The sequence below is a fragment of the Mixophyes fleayi genome, chromosome 6 (genome assembly GCF_038048845.1).
Source record: "Mixophyes fleayi isolate aMixFle1 chromosome 6, aMixFle1.hap1, whole genome shotgun sequence".
Classification (NCBI taxonomy): Eukaryota; Metazoa; Chordata; class Amphibia; order Anura; family Limnodynastidae; genus Mixophyes; species Mixophyes fleayi.
The window spans coordinates 188,020,083-188,042,432 of NC_134407.1; the positions used below are offsets into that span (position 1 = coordinate 188,020,083).

General features: G+C 41.0%; 1 protein-coding gene across 1 annotated transcript in view; it reads right to left on the minus strand.

Annotated features, from left to right (window-relative positions):
• Nucleotides 1–399: 399 nt before the first annotated feature.
• The window catches only part of SGK2 (serum/glucocorticoid regulated kinase 2), a 31,384-nt gene continuing 9,433 nt past the window's right edge, over nt 400–22,350 (minus strand). The window contains exons 2-12 of the mRNA XM_075177631.1: nt 18,905–19,024; nt 17,532–17,589; nt 15,331–15,414; nt 15,087–15,218; nt 13,196–13,308; nt 10,192–10,228; nt 9,998–10,084; nt 9,390–9,485; nt 7,237–7,392; nt 2,940–3,029; nt 400–2,287 (exon numbers count right to left, since the gene is read on the minus strand). Of these exons, the coding sequence (XP_075033732.1) occupies nt 2,126–2,287; nt 2,940–3,029; nt 7,237–7,392; nt 9,390–9,485; nt 9,998–10,084; nt 10,192–10,228; nt 13,196–13,308; nt 15,087–15,218; nt 15,331–15,414; nt 17,532–17,589; nt 18,905–18,945 (1,056 nt within the window). The 5' untranslated portion in view covers nt 18,946–19,024 and the 3' untranslated portion in view covers nt 400–2,125. The remainder of the gene's footprint in view (nt 2,288–2,939; nt 3,030–7,236; nt 7,393–9,389; nt 9,486–9,997; nt 10,085–10,191; nt 10,229–13,195; nt 13,309–15,086; nt 15,219–15,330; nt 15,415–17,531; nt 17,590–18,904; nt 19,025–22,350) is intronic.

A 22,350-nucleotide genomic window follows, 5' to 3' on the forward strand; every position in this document is an offset into this window, starting at 1 on the left:
TGCGGAATTAGTAGCGTTATATAAATAGCCGATGATGAGATGTGATGTGCACCTGCCCAGGAGCAAAGAATCAGTGGAAGTTATATTACTGACTAGTACGTGATGTGATGTCACTGTCAGATCACCTGTATATCTATTAGGCTCTGAGGCAATATCAATAAGGGAGAAGGGATTAGTTGCTAATGATTGATTGTGGCAGTGCAGTGACTCCTATTTGGGCAAGTCAGTATTAAACTCACAGTTCTTTCGATATAGCATTATTTATCTAATTCACCTGGAAGCATCAATATTAACTTATTCCCACATTCAGTCTCTTTCTGTTATTGATACTTGTATATCACAATACAGAATATAGGCACCAACAATTGTCAATGGTAGGCCATATATCTCAAACATGTCCAAGGTTTAGGGACTTTTTATTACCCACACCTAAAAGTAGCGAACACTAATACAACTGGTATTCAAAGTAAATAATCCAACTCCCCTTTTTTGTGAACATATCTTCTTTACTAAAATGTACAAGTATCACATGTAGCCCATAGTTAATTTTCACATTCTAAAATACATTCCTGAATTACTATATTTGTATTGTTCTAGGCGTCTACAAAAATAGCCTTTTCAAGAAAAGTACTTATCAATGACCTTATCATATATAAAATGAGATATGTCATATGCATATAAAAAGGAGTAGATAAAATAGTAGGAGTGAGACAGGGGAGTTGGCAGTGTCAAATGAATGAGAGGGTGGCAGTGATAGAAGACGAACAGCAATGTTAGAGTGAGAGAGGAACAGAGAATAATTAGAAGTATTACTATCTATGTTAGAGATAGGCAATGCATGGCTATCCTACTGTTGTAGAACCATCAAGTCCCATTATGCTCTATCAGTTCCAGAACAGCTGTAGAGCCACAAGTTACATAGTTTGGATGTTTGTCCCTTTTACATACTTGATCCCTTCCACATACTCATGAAAAACACTAAAAAGTGAGCAGAATACTGGAACTCCTATGTCTGGAAGTCCTAGGGCTAGATTTACTAAACTGCGGGTTTGGAAAAGTGGAGATGTTGCCTATAGCAACCAATCAGATTCTAGCTTTCATTTATTTAGTGCATTCTACAAAATGACAGCTAGAATCTGATTGGTTGCTATAGGCAACATCTCCACTTTTTCAAACCCGCAGTTTAGTAAATATACCCCCTAGAGTTTTTGTATATCTATCCTTTCTAATACAACGCTATTATGTGTTATTCTTTTAAGTTTTAAAATATTTGTTTTTTGAAATATAGATTATTCGTCAATTCATTGACTTGTTTTTAGCATATACTTACTTTGTTGGAAGAGCTTTATGAAAGAGCTATCTGGAGACTAAGATAATTGTTTTGTGTCCTGTGTTTTTTCATGTATAATGTATCTTACATGTATAATAGGCACAATGAATATATGAATTGATCGTGGCTTTGCTGTATACCGGGAATATAAAGAGATACCAGCTCTCTGTGATATCTATACAGCTGATTGCTGCACTTCATTGTCGTTCTAACCTTGACTGGAGACTACCTAGTAATATTTTATAGAAGAACATAGGTGTTATAGGAGAGTATATGGCACCAGAAATGAAGATAAGAAAGGGCACTGACAGATAAAGGATCAGAAGGAAGTAGAGTGTTGTGATGATAGAGTTTAGAATACTGAGGACACACTAGTATCAAGCAAGCACAATGGAGGCAATATAGGGCAAGTACAAGGTCACCGGTAAGCCAATAACAGTGTGCCTGACAAACAAGACATAGCCCTGTAATATGTATCTCTAAGAGCAGCAAACACATGACTGGCTACATTACTTCTATTGGTTACACAGAATACTGGATATTACATTGATTAATATCACAGGCTCATAGTCAATGCTCAAGTTACGCATGCTCCTCTCTCTACTCATCTCTCTTTGTCAGTTCATTAAGGCTTCCAGTTGAGGCTAGTAGAGGTGACATAGAAGAGATGGTGACATCAGAAGGTCTCTATTATTGGTGGATGAGGCTTTTACTGTTCCTTAAGCCTCAAGGAGTGTGAGTGTGCTGGTTACTCCCAAACTTTTCTATTCAAAAACTGTTGTCCCAGATATGAGCTTAGTTCAAAACGTCATCATCACTTTGTGCATAGGAGAAGCCGTAGAAAGCGTTTGAGCAGCTGGAACTGCCGATATTCGGGTCAGGAGTACGGCTGACGGAGTTCGGCACATCCTCCTGCGTGAACTCTGGATCAAAATGCCGCAGATCGGCTGGACCAGCCTGGAAGGTGAAAATTTCAATGTTTCAAACCATCAGTATATTCATCCCAGAACACCCAGGTGTCGGATATTACACTGTGTCTTAATTCTGGCCCTCAGGGATCACTAACGTGGCATGCTTTACAGGTCAACTCTCAGATTGGTTATAGATATATTTTATCAGATGTAGATTTTTTACAATAAATACGTCTCAAATTTATACACCTATTTATGTACACTATGGTAGAGTTCACATGCGCTGTTAGCAAGCTGTTAGGATCAGAGTTGAGAAACACCGATATACACTATCTGTAGAATTGCTTCCTCCATATGACAAGGAAAAAAATCTAAGATATAGTTCAGGATTTGATTTCCCCCTTCACAGAATACAGAGTAATCTCTCCCTAGAGTTAAACATAAAGATAAGATTTTTTTGTCGGCATCCCTCCTGACTCGTTGTAATGAGCAGGTTTGGGCTCCATAGGGTATTCCACAGATTACTTTCTAACAGGATTCAGTATACGATTGAATTCTAACATATAGATTCTGTGCACTACTTTCATTTCCTTCAAACTACTAGTGAGTTAGCTGGTTCAAAACTGTTCACCTCCAGATGGAACTGTAAATTTTAATATTATAAACACAACGGACACAATGACTCTAAATTTACTTACCACATTGGGGTTATAAGGTGGGGAAATCCTCTTGTGATACAGATCATCCCAGTTAATTGGGCTGAAGAAAACATGATTCTTGATTTCCAGCTGTAGGGCAAACAAATGACACTGCATTAACACACAGATTACAGTCTGGAGTCTAACGGGGTCCTATTATGCTAGGGCAAACCATAGTTTGTTGTAAAGCGCTACAGAATATGCTGGCGCTATATAAATAAATGATAATGATGATTGTTTGTCCTATTATTATAGGCACTGTGTGAGCACTGCAGCCAGCGGAGCGTGTTAGATCACTGACCACCAGTCAGACCAGTCCTGGCAGTCAGTCCAGACAGGCAGAGGATCAGCAGCCAGGAGGCATACAAAAATAAGTAATTCTAAAAAAATATGTGTATCCAGTCCAGCTAAGAAGTCGACCAGAGTCTTTGTAAATAATATATGTGTTGACTATAGTCTTCAACATTTTTCATTCTGATTATTGCAAAGTATTACACTGCCCCCACCCGGCTACTTCTTAACACCACCCGGCTGGCAAAATTTTCTTGGGTGAACACTGGATTATATGGAAAACCTAATGTATCTCCTTTCATCATCATCATCATCATCATTTATATAGCGCCACTAATTCCGCAGCGCTGTACAGAGAACTCATTCACATCAGTCACTGCCCCATTGGAGCTTACAGTCTAAATTCCCTAACATACACACAGACACAGACAGAAACACAGACTAGGGTCAAGTTCATAGCAGCCAATTAACCTACTAGTATGTTTTTGGAGTGTGGGAGGAAACTGGAGCACCCGGAGGAAACCCACGCAAACACGGTGAGAACATACAAACTCCACACAGATAAGGCCATGGTCGGGAATTTAACTCATGACCGCAGTGCTGGGAGGCAGAAGTGCTAACCACTAAGCCACCGTGCTACATCATGCTAGAAATCATCATGAACCATTCCTATATTTTTATGCCTGTTATACCCCATTCATACTGCACCAAAAACCCGGGTTTTTGCAGAGGCACGCTGAAAAACCCGGGTCTTGGTGCAGTATGAATAGTCCAACCACAAAATCCCGGGTCTAAAATCCCGGGACTTAGACCCGGGATTTTGCGAGGGGTAATTCCCGGGTTGGACCCCACTCGCCTCCAGTATGAATGGTGCAACCCGGGTAATTCCCGGGTCTCACCATTCATACTGTAAAAAAAAAAAAATGGCAAAGTAAAAAAAAATGATTTTAATTAAAAAAAAATACATAACAAATGTTTACTTAACTTATTTTCAGCCAGCGGTGTCTCCGGTGCGTTTCTAATGGACTAGAAATTACGTCATTTTAGTACCCAGAGGTCCCCCTGACAGCCGGCAACGCACCGGAGACACCGCTGGCTGAAAATAAGTTAAGTAAACATTTGTTATGTATTTTTTTTTAATTAAAACATTTTTTTACACTTTTTTTTTTCTAAAACCCGGGTCGGGCAGGTGCAGTATGAACCCGCCCAACCCGGGAATCTTCTTATCTATACTGCCCTGTGCCCCGGCAATATCCCGGGTTAACAACCCGGGATATTGCCGGGGCGGCAGTATGAAAGTGGTATTAGAGAATGTGCCGCATTAGAGTCACACAATACATACATGTCTTGTTCATAAAAGGATAGCTGTTGTTTTGTTTCATAGGAGAAATACATCCACATACTCCAATGGAAAAATAACCCCATACATCCAGAGCTGGATCATCTATTAGGCAGCTGATGTGCCTGTCTAGGGCCCAGTGGACAGTCAAGGGCTTGGATTACTCTAACCTGTTTTAATGTGTGTTTTGTTGTTGTGACAGAGTGGGGGAGGAGACCCAAACCAGTATATCGCCTAATCAGGCTCTGCATACTTCCACCCAGTAACACTCATCTGGTTTATGTTTGCCTTGTGCTATAACTAGCTGCAGTATAAGTTTTTTTTTTAGGGAGTGGCATCATCTTCAGAACACTTGGATTTGTGTAAACCAATTTATATTAAAAAAAGGTTTGAGTTGTAGCACCAAACGAATCACTTCGGCAGTGGTTCCCAGGGGTGCTCAGAAGAGCTGTGCAGGGACCTACCATGGGAGGTTGGAAATGCATCATCAACAGTCCACCAAAAAATTATTTGCTGGGGAGTCTGGTGATTGCACCCTGCTCATTTTCACAGAAACGCACCGATAAATACACCCATTTATTTTTACCTCTTTTATATATTATTTTTTGTGTAATCTTTCTTTATTGAGGTGACAAGTATAACACAACATGTTGAATTACAGAAGAATAAGTCAACCTCACAATTTTTCAATCAAAAAGGAAAACAACAAGACAAGAAGTAGGAGACAGATAAATAAGAGGAAGGGTATAGCAGAGGGGAGGTGGGAAGGGGAAAAGAGGACTAATTAGTAGGATAGACAAGAGAGACTCACCAGCCACCCGAAGGAGCATGCCCAGGACGCCCAAACAATGTGAAACTAGGTTAGTCACGTTCCATATATTTTTTTTTTACACAATCCTTCCAACCCCATTCACCAACCCCCCACCACCTTCATCTGCAGGGCAGGGTCAAGTTTATTTCACAGTGGTAGCTATTACTACCCGTTACATAATCTGCTTCTCCCTGAGCTCTTCATCAATCCTGACAATGTTTCAGCAGTTCACACGCTGTCTGGATCAGACACCAATATAGGCCCCCGGGCAAAGCAGTGCACTGGAGCTCTACCTACACTCACCCACTTATGTACAATTAGTGCATTACGTTGTTTTCGTCAAAGGTCAAAGTATGTATTGGCAACAGCAAGAGCGCATGTACAGATAACAGCTGATACTGAGGTGATTAGTCCACCTGAACTTTTTAATAAAGAGGGTCTGAAGGTTCTGAATAAATCTCCCGGAATAATATACTGAAAAATTGGCAAGCCTACAGGGCCGCTATGCTCGTGGGGCCCCAGGGCAACTGCCTAGGGTGTCCATGCATTAAGATGGCCCTGAGCAAAGGAGCCACTCTCTTATCCATCCCCAGCCAGAGCTGAAGTAAATTATAAGCAAATGTGAGTATGTTCAGCGAGAGGCCCTCTGTTCATGCTTTTCCCCACAGAGTGGTCCCTTGTGTTTAACAATGTTATTCTGACAACACAGTGCTGAGACAGAAGGTTGTCTTTCATCACCTCAAAGTTCGGATACGCATGGTGACGCCAATTATGGTAAGGAATCTCCGCCCATGGGAAGCAAGGAAAAATGAGCGGAGTTTTCAGCCTTAATTTCGAGGTGACTAAACCAGATTTTAAATAATATTATCTTGATAGTGGGCCCCACAATTTCTGATGGTGACCCTGGGTGGTGTAAAGTGGTAGGAGGTTGTGGTATTTACACTTTTTCACATATTTCTTTTCTCTCCCCACAGCTAGGCGTTTCCAGAGAGATAATCATTGTGCAATGTGCATTCATTGAGGCCCTTACTGTTTATTATGTCTTTGTATATGGCAAACTCATGAAACATCAATAATTTACTTTTCTCCTTTCTGTATTTCGGGGTCTGTACATCTGTATAGTATACTGTATAATCATACTTGCCAACTTTGAAATGTTGGTATACGGGAGCCTGCGGGGATGGTGGGCTGGCCTCCAAAATGCGCGTCATTTTGGAAGTGGGCACTTCCTAGTGAAGTGGGCAAATCCGGGAGATTGCCACACTCTCCCGGGAGTCCGTGAGACTCTCGCAAAATGCGGGAGTCTCCCGGACATTTCGGGAGAGTTGGCAAGTATGTGTATCATTCTAGTACATACTTGCCTATTCTCCCAGAAGATCCCGCTTCCCTTACTTGTGAAGTGGTAAACGATTCTCGTCATCAAGCCCTGATGATGCAACTAGCGCCAAAATGACTCCCGCACTTCCCCGCTTAGACCTCTTGGAGGGAAGGTCCAAAGCGTAGGCGAGTATCTTCTAGCCACATAACACGTTAATTGTTTTAATATACCTTGTTAGCGTTACAAAGGGCAGAGTATTGCCATACTCTTAACCATTTATAGTTTTGATTATTTTATGATTGGTGTAAATGTGCCAGGATTCTTGTGCTAGTACAGGTTTTTTATGATAAGCACATTGGCTTCAGGATTTTGCTATGGTTTTCTGCCTCCATTAAGGTCTAGTATTATATGATATTATATGATATTACATTTGTTACACTGATGCTATGCTCTCTAGGTCTGTTTGTCAGTGAAGGCCACAGGATATGAAATGAAATGTTAATACAATATTAATAAATAAAAAGTAGTGGTACTGTACAAAATCAGCCTTGGATCCCAGGCGGCTGTGTTGATCTTTGTGCAGAAGACCCTGGAGGATGTCGCAGGTGGCAGTGGTCTTTCCTCCTGGGAGCTGCAGGGGCTGATGCAGGATGTTGTCGTACATCTGTGAAACATCCCGGCTGTAGAATGGAGGCTGCAAAAAGACACATAAGGAGGGACATTAGAAACCAAGCAATTTGTGAACCCGGGCATTAGAGGAAGAACGGTACAGGACGAGGGGTAAAATAAATTGATTCAATTAAGAAAGGAAGTGTGGTAGATTACAGTGGAGTTCTTTATAAGTAGAAGAAAGAATCAAATGTGCTGAACTGTCCTCTAGGCTCTGCCTGGACACTGAGCATTCTATTGATTTCCGCATTGACCATTGCCCATTGTTTTGCCTTCTCTGGCTTGTGTATCTCCATCTGGGTGTCACACTGGGAAGCCTACTCTTAAATAAAAGCATAAAGACCAAATAGGACATTTCAAAAAAATATTTTAGGCAAACCTAATACCTCCCAATCTTCCCAATTTCAGCGGAACAGTTCTGATTTGAGGGCTCTGTTCCGCCATCCCAATCCGGACAGCTTTGTCCTGATCCGTGGGAATATTTGGAGGTACTCTACATGGCAGAGCAACAGTGGACGGGTGCCATGCAAAAGCACTAGGCACGCCCCTCCCCCATCATACAGTGGCCACGCCCCCATCCTGATGCTGCCTACCCAATTGTTTGGCAGGTATGCGGTTGCCTAGTGCTCAAATAATGATTAGAGGGCACCTAAAGTACTGAATGAGTGATAATGTAATTATATCGTTATCATTATTTTTAGTGCAGTGCCCCTTCGGAGCCCCCACACTGACAGCCAGCCACTGACATGAAGGAGAAGCCAACAGGTTCTAACCTGTGAAGCTGTCGGCTGCTGCTCCCCAGTGATACGCTCGGGAGTATGGTGCTTTGCTATGATGTCATACTGCCAGTCTGAGGAGCAGAGGATGCGGCCCTACTTCCCACATGTAAGATAAGAAGCAGCAGGGGAGGCACGCCAACATTGGGGGCCACCCCCAGGGCTTGTTACAGCCCTGGCTAAATGCAACTGTCTTTCCTGAGGTTCTGCTACTTTCATAATACAGAACAAGCAAATCAATATGTGTTATCATTTTTAAATGGCAGTAGAGGGGGAGGGGGGGGCATGAGCTGAAGGATCAATCATAAGTCACAATCTATTGATTGTGGCTTGTGATAGGTGCTTCTGCTCACACCCCACCCTTGCTTTTAGAATAGGGCTGTAAGAGGAACTAGGGGGAGGAGTAAGTTACAAAATCTTTTCAGTAGGTGGTAGTGTAGCTTTAAGTATGTTTTTTTTTTTATCTGTATTCATAAAAGAAGAAAAAATTCCAGGAAATAAGGTGTGAAGCAATAGCCTCTGCACATAATTACACATTACTTTTCTAACACAAGGGGAGATGTGTTACACCTAATAAAAATAAGGTAAATAAAGCACCTGGCCCAGATGACACTCACCCATGTGTGCGAAGAGAACTAAGTTCAGTAATTGATCGATTACTATTTGTTATGTTTATGGACTCCAATTGGGTCTGTGCCACAAGATTGGGAAAGCAAATGTGACTTTTAAACGGTGCCCTCTTAATTCTCTGTCTGTCTGTATTGTCCAGTATAGTTTAGTATAGAGTGTGGTTCAGTAGCCCTGGTCACACTTACTGGGGGGGAAGGGGGTTGCCGTCCTCTGGATCAGTAAAGTTAGAATTTATGAAAAGTTGTACTTAATGGACCTGTGTCTTTGTTTCATCCTCACTAACTATATAACTGTAACTATGATATTGGCATAGAAAATTAGGGAAAGTGTGAGCCATGGGGTGGAGTGATGCAAGGGACACATGGGATGTAAAGTTAGAGATACCTATGACCTGCTCACCCAGTCCGAGATTGCTCAATCTGTCCCCACCTCCTCTGCTGAGAGTCTGCTGGAAGCAAAGCACCACAGTCCTCACGTGTTCTCAGTGGAAAGGGGAATCAGAGAAGGCAGGAGAAAGAAAAGGCAATAGGCTAAGAGACAGTGACAGAGGAACATGTGACTGTGTAGATAGATAATAGCAATTCTCTCTTAGCCTATGAAGAAGAAAAGTACTTGCCAGTCCATAGAGCATCTCATACAAGACGGCTCCCAAACACCACCAGTCTACGGTGCGATCGTATGGCTGCTTTCTCAGAACTTCAGGGGCCAGGTACTAGAAAAAGAGGGAAAGTTGTGACAAATCTGTTCCCGGCATCACAATACTAGGAAAGCATTGCGTGGTTGTTGTATCCATTGTGTGATTACAATCTATTTGGGCAGTTTACTTGTCCACATGTTGTCGCAACACATTTTGCATACATGAGTCACAGTAGACCTCACAAGGTCAGAAGAGCACAGGACATAATGTCACAAACCTTTGTTGTGTATGAAACTCAATAAATGGTAATACAGAGAATAAAAGTAGATACTGAAACGCTGTGAACTCCAGGAGGTAAATTTATCAAGCTGTGGGTTTGAAAAAGTGGAGATGTTGCCTATAGCAACCAATCAGATTCTAGCTGTCATTTTCTAGAATGTACTAAATAAATGATAACTGGAATCTGATTGGTTGCTATAGGCAACAGCTCTACTTTTTCATTCCCGCAGCTTGATAAATTTACCCCCAGGTTTGTAACATCCAGGTTAGTTAGAATGTTCCCGTCACAGTTTAAAAAGTATATGTACCTCAGGTGTCCCACAAAAGGTATTGGTTGTCTCCTCTGGTTCCATCCCCTCTTTACAAAGTCCAAAATCGGTTAGAACCACATGACCCTGGATATAAGAGAACAAATATATCTAAGTCCAGGTTATATGGAGAGAATAGGGATATACAGAACACACACTTTCTCACCATCACTTCCTTCCACTCTTTTTTTTACCTGGCTATCAAGCAGGATATTTTCTGGTTTTAAGTCCCTAGAAGATAAAGCAAAACAGCTAATCAGTTACAATATGAAAAACATGTTTCTCAGCGTTGGTCCTCATGCATGTGCCTGTGTAAGGTCTAGTGATGCAATGAATCTGGATTCATTCAGTAAGTGTATGAATTTGTGGGCTAAGATGGTTTAGGTCTGCAGTTTGCACTGTCCGATAGGAGGAATAGGGTGGATCAGCAGCATTCCAAGTGCACCCAATTTTTCATTTAAGTGGGAAAATGAGATTTAATTTTGTGGGAAAGGATTATTTAAATTAGATTTTGGGAGGTGTTGCCTCTACTTCCCTTCAAAAAGTATTTGATTTGTGCGACTGGCCAGAGATGCAAGAAACCCAACCTTGAGCCGATACTTTCAATGTGACACATTTTGTGTCATCCACACAAAATGTGATAGCGCTGGGGTCATTAGTTCAATTCCCGACCATGACCTTATCTGTGTGGAGTTTGTATGTTCTCTCCGTGTTTGCGTGGGTTTCCTCCGGGTGCTCCGGTTTCCTCCCACACTCCAAAAGCATACTAGTAGGTTAATTGGCTACTATAAAAATTGACCCTAGTCTCTGCCTGTCTGTCTGTCTGTCTGTCTGTCTGTGCATATTAGGGAATTTAGACTGTAAGCTCCAATGGGGCAGGGACTGATGTGAATGAGTTCTCTGTACAGCGCTGCGGAATCAGTGGCGCTATATAAATAAATGGTGATGATGATGATGATCCAGTAACACTTTTTCATAAAGTATATTCCTTGATGCACTTCCAGCAATGTAATAGACACAATCAAACACACAACATGACACATGTAATAAAGACACATGTGACCTTTTGCTTATGGCAGAAATGAGGCTAAGTTTAGGTGAAAAACGTAACGTTTCCACCATGAACATTTTTGGAGTACTCACGAACCCACAAATGTAGACGCTGGTTGATGTAACGGGAGGGTTTCAAAGACCAGGTAGTGGTTATGCAAGTTGAAATGCACTTGGTGGACAATTAGGTGCACTTGTACAAATAAAAAAGTAATGCAAACTATATATACAAAAAACATGCACTGTTAGTGCTCAGTCCACAAAGAAAAAACTAAAGCACTGGCTATGTGTTGGTGATATGTTTAAAATATGCATCTACTATATGGGGGAGATTCAATTGCTGGTGATGTGTCTCCGGAACGGCCGCAGAGACACATCGCCCCCATGTAATGGCAGGAATTGGTGCTTATTATAGAAGTGCGCAGAAAAATGAGCGGAGATTCCCAATGTAATGGCCGGCAATGTGCGTAGCCAGACACCGCGGTGATGTCCATGTGGCACATCGCCAACAATTTAATCTCTCCATATAAGTGTTTAAAGTGATCACTGTCAGTACTTAGAAAGTGGAGAACCACTGGCTTACAATGTCTCATCCCATAGCATGGCAATAAAAGTATCAAATGTGTGATTATATTTATGTTTAAACACAAGTTTGAATGAGCAGTATCATTTTCTGTTTTTGATAGACACAGTTTATACCACTGTAGTCTGGACAAACTTAGATATTTCTAGTAGACACTTGTAATAGTGACCTGATTGTTGCCAAAATAACATTTATTGTATCACTATGATTTAGAACCATTAGGATATCATTTGCAATATATATGTTATGTATCAAGTTCACATGACTGCTTGTTTTCATACTAACGTGTCATGGTTTATCTGCAATATTTGTAATGTTGTGTGACACTGCACCAGAATTACGGAGTGCACTGGACGTACAGTGTGAAATGCCTTGACATTGCACCGCTGCATCTAGATCTAGTCCAATTTGCTCACTTCCAGGTGCGCGCTTACATTCCGCTCTCGTGAGATGCCAAACAAGAAGTGTACCGAAGGTTGTGGGGAAAGTGGAAAAATCTGAAGAGGAGCACTGTGCAACGGGGAACATGTCACATCACTTTAGTACCACCACACCATTAAATATATTTTTCTCCTAAAATACTACACGCTTTAGATTAATTTATGGCTTAAATTAATCATGAGAGGAGACATCGGGTGCATTTTTACTACACGTGAGCCTTTTGTGTGTTTATCTATTTTTACATCGGCCAAGTGCGTCTAGAATTGCGCAAACACCACCAACTTGCTCTGTAAAACCATGCTGCAGGGCCGGATTTACCACTAGGCAACCTAGGCAATTGCCTAGGGCCCAGTGATCCCCAGAGGGCCCTCTCAGGGCAGGCGGTGAGACCAACCTTTAAAAATGGGCCGCTACTTATGGGCCAGTGCTATGTGCTTGCCCCCGTGGGCTAAAGTCTGCCAGCCAGCCCCTGAATAGGGGTATATGTTATGCTAAAAACTATAGTGCTATGGATTTTTTCAGGGAGGGGGCCCCAAACCAGTATCTTGCCTAGGGCCCCATGAGGTCTAAATCTGGCTCTGCCATGCTGGCAGAAATCTAATCACATTTACGCAAATTGAGGCTTACAATGCCACCAAAGAGGATTTTTGCAGTTCGCTTTGACCATAATATACTCCATAAATGATACCCAATCTATCTTACCAGCCCTAAGAAAGTCTCTGATTGGTTGTTATATGTTTGCATTTAGTGCAGAAGTGTACTTACATATATGATAACATTTCTGCTTTAAGAATAAAAATAATATACTATATATATTGTCCACTCTGCTTTGTGCAGGAACTGATAGAAGGTTATAGTAACACTGATTTATAGGGGGGAAAAAACTAAGCTTGGGATCTTTAGGAATTATATTTTTTGCTCCTTCAGTTTCCGCAAAACGTCCAGTTCTGCAAACAAACATTTCACCTCCATCAAGAACATAGAAGCCATACACCGGCTGCAACATAAATATAGACATTCAATTGTGACTTTTGTATGGATTCCCTTTAATCCGATTATACTTGGACTGTTACAACTAACTTTATGAAATGTTTTGATGTCGTTTATTCCCCGGTGGGTCTTACCTGTAAATTATATTTTGAGAGTGTAGGTACCCAATAGCGCTAGCCAATTCCGCAGAGTAGAAACGAGCTCGGGGCTCCAGGAACGAGCGCTCCCTTTGTAAGTGAAAGAAAAGCTGGAAGGAGAGAGATGGCACATTGGGAAAAGTCGAACAAAAAAAGTAGGTCATTGAGAAATCCTGATCAGATATGAGCAGCCAATGAGTTAGCACTGGAGATATAAAATAAATGGAATGCAATTATTGGAACAAGAGGACGGCAGAGAGAGGAGAAGGTGAGTGGTCTATGAGAGATGGCATAACATGCTGTGCTTTAGTGGTAAATGGCTCAATACAAATACAGCTAAGTATTTAAATGAGATCAGACAAATAAAATATATATATGGATGTTAGGCTTTTTTTAAATTTGAAATTGAAACAAATTTGATTAAAAGAACACGGTGGCATGGTGGTTAGCACTTCTGCCTTACAGCACTGGGGTCATGAGTTCAATTCCCGACCATGGCCTTATCTGTGTGGAGTTTGTATGTTCTCCCCATGTCTGCATGGGTTTCCTTCGGGTATTCCGGTTTCCTCCCACACTCCAAAAACATACTGGTAGGTTAATTGGCTGCTAACAAATTGACCCTAGTCTGTCTCTCTCTGTCTGTCTTTGTGTGTTAGGGAATTTAGACTGTAAGCCCCAATGGGGCAGGGACTGATGTGAATGAGTTCTCTGTGCAGCGCTGCGGAATCAGCGGCGCTATATAAAATAAAATGGTGATGGTGGTGTATTGCAACATTGTTTTTAAAGTATATTCAAATGATCATTAGTTGCCCTTACATGGTGATGATGATGATAGATACCAACAAAGATTGTTCATTTGTTGTAAAAGTATGTTCTCATACCAATTCAACTGGAAGAAGAGTACGATTGAAGAGCTTTCAGACCCCTGGTGTCAGGTGAATATGAAATATCACATGCATGACCATAGGTGTGATTTAATCATCAGAACATTTAGCTGACTCCTTGACAAGATGCTGAACATTCTGATTTAATCTGTTAATTATTGCAAGTCTACATACGAGGCATAAAATGATGACACAGCACTGAAATCATCAAGCATAAATGACTCTTTCCAACAGAAGCCAGTGAGGATTGTGATAGGAAGACATTTATATGTATGTCTGTCTGTGTGTTTAATGCAGAGGTAAACAAAATAATGTAGATTTTAGAATCCAATCAGTCAAATCTAGGAGTCCGCAGCAGGGGCGCACGCAGGATTGTCAGGGGGGGTTTCCTTCCACCCTGACCCAAAAAAACCCACGAGAGAGAGCTGCTGCGCATGCGCCCGCGCGTTTTGGCAGCGCTGTCCTATACAGCAGCCGCGGTGCTGTCAAAGAAGCGTCCGCGGCGGTGCTGTATACAATGCAGCACCGCCGCGGACGCATCTTTGGCAGCGCCGCGGCTGCTGTATAGGACAGTGCCGCTATGGTGGGCACTAAGTTAGCGCAGGAGGGGGGGTTCTGGAGACTCATAAACTGTGTGCGCCACTGCGCAGGATCATTTTAGGAGCCAGGGAAACGACTCCCAAAAATCTAAGTGCAAGAAGCATTTTTTTCAGGACATTGGCCACAATAGTTTCTGGAATTATCCAGCCCTGGTTTAGTGTTTAGGGATATGGACATTGCAAATTAATTGGATTCAGTGACAAAGTGTTGACCTTTGTGCAAATTTCTTTTTACCTGTATGTGATCAATGCTTGTCAAACAACCTCTAATCTAGACTGAGCCACTCCTTGTAGGGTGACATTGTGAGATCTGTCGCAGGGTTTCTCAGCTTTCTTCTCAAGTAATCCCAAAAAACAAGTTGATTTTTCTACAGACAAACTGAGCTGTAATAAGTGCAACCTCACCTCTCCTCCGTTCACGTAGTCTAGTACAAAGTAGAGTTTCTCGGCCGTTTGGAAGGAATAATGCAGTCCCACCAGAAATGGGTGCTTGAGGTTCTTCAGCAAAACGTTTCTCTCAGCCATGATGTGAGATTGCTGAGAATAAAATACAAACAAACTTGAATATAGTCCCCAAAAAGGTGAGTTATGCCTACTGTAGCTACAGGGAAGGGGGGGGGGGGAGTATCAGGCATCACTACTCAAGTACCTCTTTCTTCTTCAGGATGGTCTTCTTCTGCAGAACCTTCACAGCATAGAACTTTTTGTCACTTTTACGCTTGGCCAGTAGGACCTGTGAGAAATAAGCCTTTTAGTTGACAGTACGTGTAGGACGCACTTCCTCTTGCTGCTTAGGGGTAGCAGAAAGGAAGCACAGTCTTGTTGGTAAGGATGGTGTTACACCTTCAGTGGAAAATTGGTTTGGCCGATCCTAAACTAATACAACTGTTAGATATGACAGAAATGTTAAATGGTCTAGTTCAAATATTTAAGGGCAGGTAAAACTGGATCACCACAAAATATCAAGTTCTAGTAATAAAAAAATATACAGACGCCCCCCTCCACTTCCCACCTAACTCCCCAGGAATGTCCTGCCCAGTCAGCTCCAGATTATGAGATTAGCGACAAACTCTGAGTCCTTGGCAGCAGTTTCTGTAACCCGCAGCGCCAAGCTACACAGACTCCTCTAAAAGCCACAGTGCAGCTCTAGTTGGAGAGGGGGTGAAATGTTGTGTTTTGTGCTGTCTTTTTATTTTATGAATTAGGGTCACAGTTAGTTATTATTTTCTTCGATGCAAACTTTACATAGTGCATTTTCTTTGCTGTCTAAGAATAAGTACTATAATGAACTTTTCGAGGTGTTGTTCACATATCTATCAGTAACATTCTCTGGATAAACACTATAATGCATCATTTAGGGCTAGGAGCATGCAAAAGAGTAAATTTGCACCTTGGCAAAACCACATTGCACTGCAAGAAGAGTAAATGTAAAAGGTGTGGACAAATTTAGATACGGGAGGGAGATATGAAGTTGTCCAGTATTTGTGTTTTACATCCAAAAGTATCCAGTATTTTTTCCTGCATGCAAAGAAAAATAAATGTATTTGTACGCCTTACATTGCAACATGGATTGTCCAGGAGCAAATTTGCACTTTTTTATTTTTGCTTTGATCTTAACTGTAAATGATGCCCTATAATGATTCCTCCCTGTGGATGTAGAAACCCCTACTTATGTTTTATTACTGTCCTTCTTGTGTCACTCTGATATTCTGTTTACTATCTCCTCTGATGACAAATTGTGTCTCTCATCTTAACCTTTCTTCCTCTGTCCTATCTCCATTTTCACTGCATCTTTTACTATCCATTCCTCAAAATTCACAGGCGATCACGTATTACATGCAGCCACAACACAAAGATGTGCATCACTTTTCACTCTCTTGCACCTAAATTATAGTTGATAGCATTTTAAAATAATTTCCAGGACACATTGGGCCTTGTACTGTGTAGGATGCAAAATCCAAAAAGCAAATGATTGTCTGCCAATAGCAAAATACAGCCTGTTTGCACTCTAAAAATGCCCTTCTACCACTCACAAACAAGGGCTAATCCCCAAAGTGTAGCCATATAGCCCCCCTTTTGCTCATCAGACTCACAGGTCCTGAGTCATTAAGGAGAGCAAGGCAAAAAAAGGAGTAAATTTGATCCTGAACATGCCATGTTACAATACAAGGGGTGCAAATTAGTTTATTATTTTATACATAAGGAAAATACTGACTTTTTACTCATGTAGGACACAAATAATTGATAACTTTATTTCTACACTGAAATTTAAAGTTGATCTAGGACATGCCCTATTCCAACTATAAATCTGTCCCCACCTTTTAAATGTACCTCCCCCTCCAATGCAACATGGTTTTGCCAAGGTGCAAAGTTACTCATTTTTATTTTTTTTTGCTTTGCTCATCTTAATGGCTCAGGCCAACAAAAATGGAGTTTGTGTCTTAATTATTCTGCACAGCTTTCACATTTCTGTTCTATGTCTATGTATATTTTCTGTTGTCAACTACTTTACTCAGTGAGTCTAATAGCTTCTCTTTCTTTTCCTCGATCTCAGTTAAACTCCTCCTCGCCATGATTCCTGCTCTGCAACTATGTTACCTGCCCGTTCTCTCCTCATATTACACATTCTCTACGGTCATAATCCATCTCTTCCTCAATTTCACTGCTGTCCCTGTCTGCACTCTTTCTGTCCTGGTCTGCTCTATATTTACATACTTCTACACCTCAGAGAAGCTATCAATTGTCTATTAGATATCAAAATTCTATCGAGACAGGTTGTGATCAGGAGGCTCTAAAACTGTTAGGCACAGAGTGATTTTCTGGATAGATGGGTTTTTGGGGATGACAAACCTTCCCAAAGCTCCCTTTTCCGATTATCTTCAGGAAGTCAAAATCAGTAGGTTTAGCACTGCAAAAAGAACAAGATAATACATTGACTTTCTCCATATATGTTGCACAATTCAATCATACCTAGAAATATGCCTAGAAAGCATATATAAAAAACATTTAAACTTTTTGCTTTTGTAAGCTTCACAATAGCTTAATTCTCAATCATATTAAATGGGAATTTATAGTATCCTACTGATTAGTAATCCCAACAACCAATCAGCTGTGAGCTTATATTATAGTGTGTGAATCACTAAAACAGAGGGCCTGAGTCATTAAGGAGAGCAAGGCAAAAACAATAGTCAATATGTTCCAGGACAAAACCATGTTACAATACAAGGGGTGCAAATTAGTTTATTATTTATGAATTAATTATTAATACTGACTTTTTTGTCATGTAGCACACAAATACTTGATAACTTTATTTTTACACTGACATTTAAAGTTGATCTAGGACATGCCCTACCCCAACTATAGATCTGTCCCCACATTTTAAATTTACCTCTCCCTCCAATGCAACATGGTTTTACCCAGGTGCAAAGTTTCTCTTTTTCTGGCTTTGCTCTCCTTAATGACTCAGGTCCAGAAAATTCAAGTTAACTGCACTGTACTATCTAAAGAGTAGAATACAGCGAACTTCTTCTTGTAGGGCTCATTTATTCACATTACATTACAGTGCATAAGTTGCACTAAAACAGAGCAACCAATCAGATCCTTGCTTTCATTCTCTAACTTACACTAAACATATAAAAGCTCATTTATGATTGGTTCTTAAAGAAATCCATGTTCAGGTATTTTTTATGTAGTTCAGTGGAAATTTTCCACTAAATGAGATGTTCATAACTTAATGTACACATTTGTAGTTTTTCAGCATAACACAAAGGGAGCCATTTTCACGACTGCAGGGGGTATATTTACTAAACTGCAGGTTTGAAAAAGTGGAGATGTTGCCTGTAGCAACCAATCAGATTCTAGCTGTCATTTTGTAGAACGTACTAAATAAATGATAACTAGAATCTGATTGGTTGCTATAGGCAACATCTCCACTTTTTCAAACCCGCAGTTTAGTAAATATACTCCCAGGAATCAATTAAGCCAGGTAAAATATTTCAAAGTTAGAAGATATTGTATAAATAAAAGTTAATAGATATCATTTTCTAAAACTGTTATACCATGTAAATATGTTTTCCATTTAAACATTAAGTAAGGTCATAAAGCAAAATGTTTTGTCTGTGTAACTGCTTCTTTTCCTTAACAAGCCAAGTAGGAAAGCCCATCCTTCAAAAATGTCAGAGAACTAGTCTGTAGAGCCCCTGCTGGGAGGGGCCTGCACTCACTTGGGGTTGGCTGACGGGCCCAGGTTTATAGTTGAGGTCATGACTGCAGAGAAGTTGAGGCGTTCACCTGTTCCTGTTTTGATGTCATTCAATGGAGTGTAAGGTGAAGAGGTTGGATTCCTTTGGAGTTAAGCACAAACACTTAAGAGGAAAGAACAGGAGACACAGAGAAATGTGCATTTAAATAGCTGTAAGGACAATGTACCTTGGGCACAGCATGTTCCACTACTTCACCGAGTTAAAGATAATAAGGCAGCATTAATACATTGTGCTGTCTTTTATCAGCGTAACTTGCTCTGCTGAGAGAGGCTACTACCACAATAGAGGCTGTCCCAGCATAGATAAATAGTGAAATGCATTGAGAGTAATTTTTAATAACAAAATACAATATGTGCAATGCTGCACAATGTGTATTTATACAGATGCACATCCAAACAGTACATACATTTCCATAGATTTTTTGCAGTGTGATCCCTTGAGTGCAAATCTGAAGCAGTATATACACTCCAGGAAAGCAATGTCTATGTATTGCCTACTTGTGACTCTATGCTCTAACACTCTTATTAAAGCTACATCTACATACTGTCTACATGTGTTTCTCCGATCTAACCCTCTTTATAAAGCCATGCCTATGTACTGCCTAGCTGTGTCTCTATGCTCTAACCCTCTTTATAAAGCCATGTCTATGTGCTGCCTACTGGTGTCATTATGCTCTAATCCTCTTATTAAAGCTATGTCTACATACTGCCTACATATGTCTCTATGGTCTAACTCTCTTAATAAAGCCACTTCTATGTATTGCCTACCTGTGTAGCTATAGTCTAACACACTTATTAAATCTTTGTCTACATACTGCCTACCTGTGTCTCTATGGTCTAACCCTCTTATTAAAGGCACATCTACATACTGCCTACATTTGACTCTATCGTCTAACCCTCTTAATAAAGCCATGTCTATGTATTGCCTACCTGTGTTGCTTTTGTTTAACCCTCTTATTAAAGCTTTGCCTACATACTGCCAACAAATGTCTCTATGTTCTAACCCTCTTATTAAAGCCACATCTACATACTGCCTACATATGACTCTATCGTCTAACCATCTTAATAAAGCCATGTCTATGTATTGCCTACCTGTGTTGTTATTGTTTAACCCTCTTATTAAAGCTTTGCATGCGTACTGCCTACATATGTCTCTATGTTGTAACCCTCTTAATAAAGCCACTTTTATGTATTGCCTACATGTGTAGCTATGGTCTAACCCTCTTATTAAATCTTTGTCTAGATACTGCCAACCTGTGTCTCTATGGTCTAATCCTCTTAATAAAGCCACTTCTATGTATTGCCTACCTGTGTAGCTATGGTCTAATCCTCTTAATAAAGCAATGTCTATGTATTGCCTACCTGTGTTGCTATTGTTTAACCCTCTTAATAAAGCTTTGCCTACATACTGCCTACATATGTCTCTATGGTCTAATCCACTTAATAAAGCCATGTCTACGTACTGCCTGCCTGTGTCTCTATGTTCTACCCCGAATAATAAAGCCATGTCTACGTACTGCCTGCCTGTATCGCTATGTTCTACCCCTAATAATAAAGCCATATCTATGTACTGCCTGCCTGTGTCTCTATGTTCTACCCCTAATAATAAAGCCATGTCTATGTACTGCCTGCCTGTGTCTCTATGTTCTTCCCTTAATAATAAAGCCATGTCTATGTACTGCCTGCCTGTGTCTCTATGTTCTACCCCTAATAATAAAGCCATGTCTATGTACTGCCTGCCTGTGTCTCTATGTTCTTCCCCTAATAATAAAGCCATGTCTATGTACTGCCTGCCTGTGTCTCTATGTTCTTCCCCTAATAATAAAGCCATGTCTACGTACTGCCTGCCTGTATCTCTATGTTCTTCCCCTAATAATAAAGCCATGTCTACGTACTGCCTGCCTGTGTCTCTATGTTCTACCCCTAATAATAAAGCCATGTCTACGTACTGCCTGCCTGTGTCTCTATGTTCTTCCCCTAATAATAAAGCCATGTCTACGTACTGCCTGCCTGTGTCTCTATGTTCTTCCCCTAATAATAAAGCCATGTCTACGTACTGCCTGCCTGTGTCTCTATGTTCTTCCCCTAATAATAAAGCCATGTCTACGTACTGCCTGCCTGTGTCTCTATGTTCTTCCCCTAATAATAAAGCCATGTCTACGTACTGCCTGCCTGTATCTCTATGTTCTTCCCTTAATAATAAAGCCATGTCTATGTACTGCCTGCCTGTGTCTCTATGTTCTACCCCTAATAATAAAGCCATGTCTATGTACTGCCTGCCTGTGTCTCTATGTTGTACCCCTAATAATAAAACCATGTCTACGTACTGCCTGCCTGTGTCTCTATGTTCTTCCCCTAATAATAATAAAGCCATGTCTACGTATTGCCTGCCTGTGTCTCTATGTTCTACCCCTAATAATAAAGCCATGTCTACGTACTGCCTGCCTGTGTCTCTATGTTCTTCCCCTAATAATAAAGCCATGTCTATGTACTGCCTGCCTGTGTCTCTATGTTCTTCCCCTAATAATAAAGCCATGTCTATGTACTGCCTGCCTGTGTCTCTATGTTCTTCCCCTAATAATAAAGCCATGTCTACGTACTGCCTGCCTGTATCTCTATGTTCTTCCCCTAATAATAAAGCCATGTCTACGTACTGCCTGCCTGTGTCTCTATGTTCTACCCCTAATAATAAAGCCATGTCTACGTACTGCCTGCCTGTGTCTCTATGTTCTTCCCCTAATAATAAAGCCATGTCTACGTACTGCCTGCCTGTGTCTCTATGTTCTTCCCCTAATAATAAAGCCATGTCTACGTACTGCCTGCCTGTGTCTCTATGTTCTTCCCCTAATAATAAAGCCATGTCTACGTACTGCCTGCCTGTGTCTCTATGTTCTTCCCCTAATAATAAAGCCATGTCTACGTACTGCCTGCCTGTATCTCTATGTTCTTCCCTTAATAATAAAGCCATGTCTATGTACTGCCTGCCTGTGTCTCTATGTTCTACCCCTAATAATAAAGCCATGTCTATGTACTGCCTGTCTGTGTCTCTATGTTGTACCCCTAATAATAAAACCATGTCTACGTACTGCCTGCCTGTGTCTCTATGTTCTTCCCCTAATAATAAAGCCATATCTACGTACTGCCTGCCTGTGTCTCTATGTTCTACCCCTAATAATAAAGCCATGTCTACGTACTGCCTGCCTGTGTCTCTATGTTCTTCCCCTAATAATAAAGCCATGTCTATGTACTGCCTGCCTGTGTCTCTATGTTCTTCCCCTAATAATAAAGCCATGTCTATGTACTGCCTGCCTGTGTCTCTATGTTCTTCCCCTAATAATAAAGCCATGTCTACGTACTGCCTGCCTGTATCTCTATGTTCTTCCCCTAATAATAAAGCCATGCCTACGT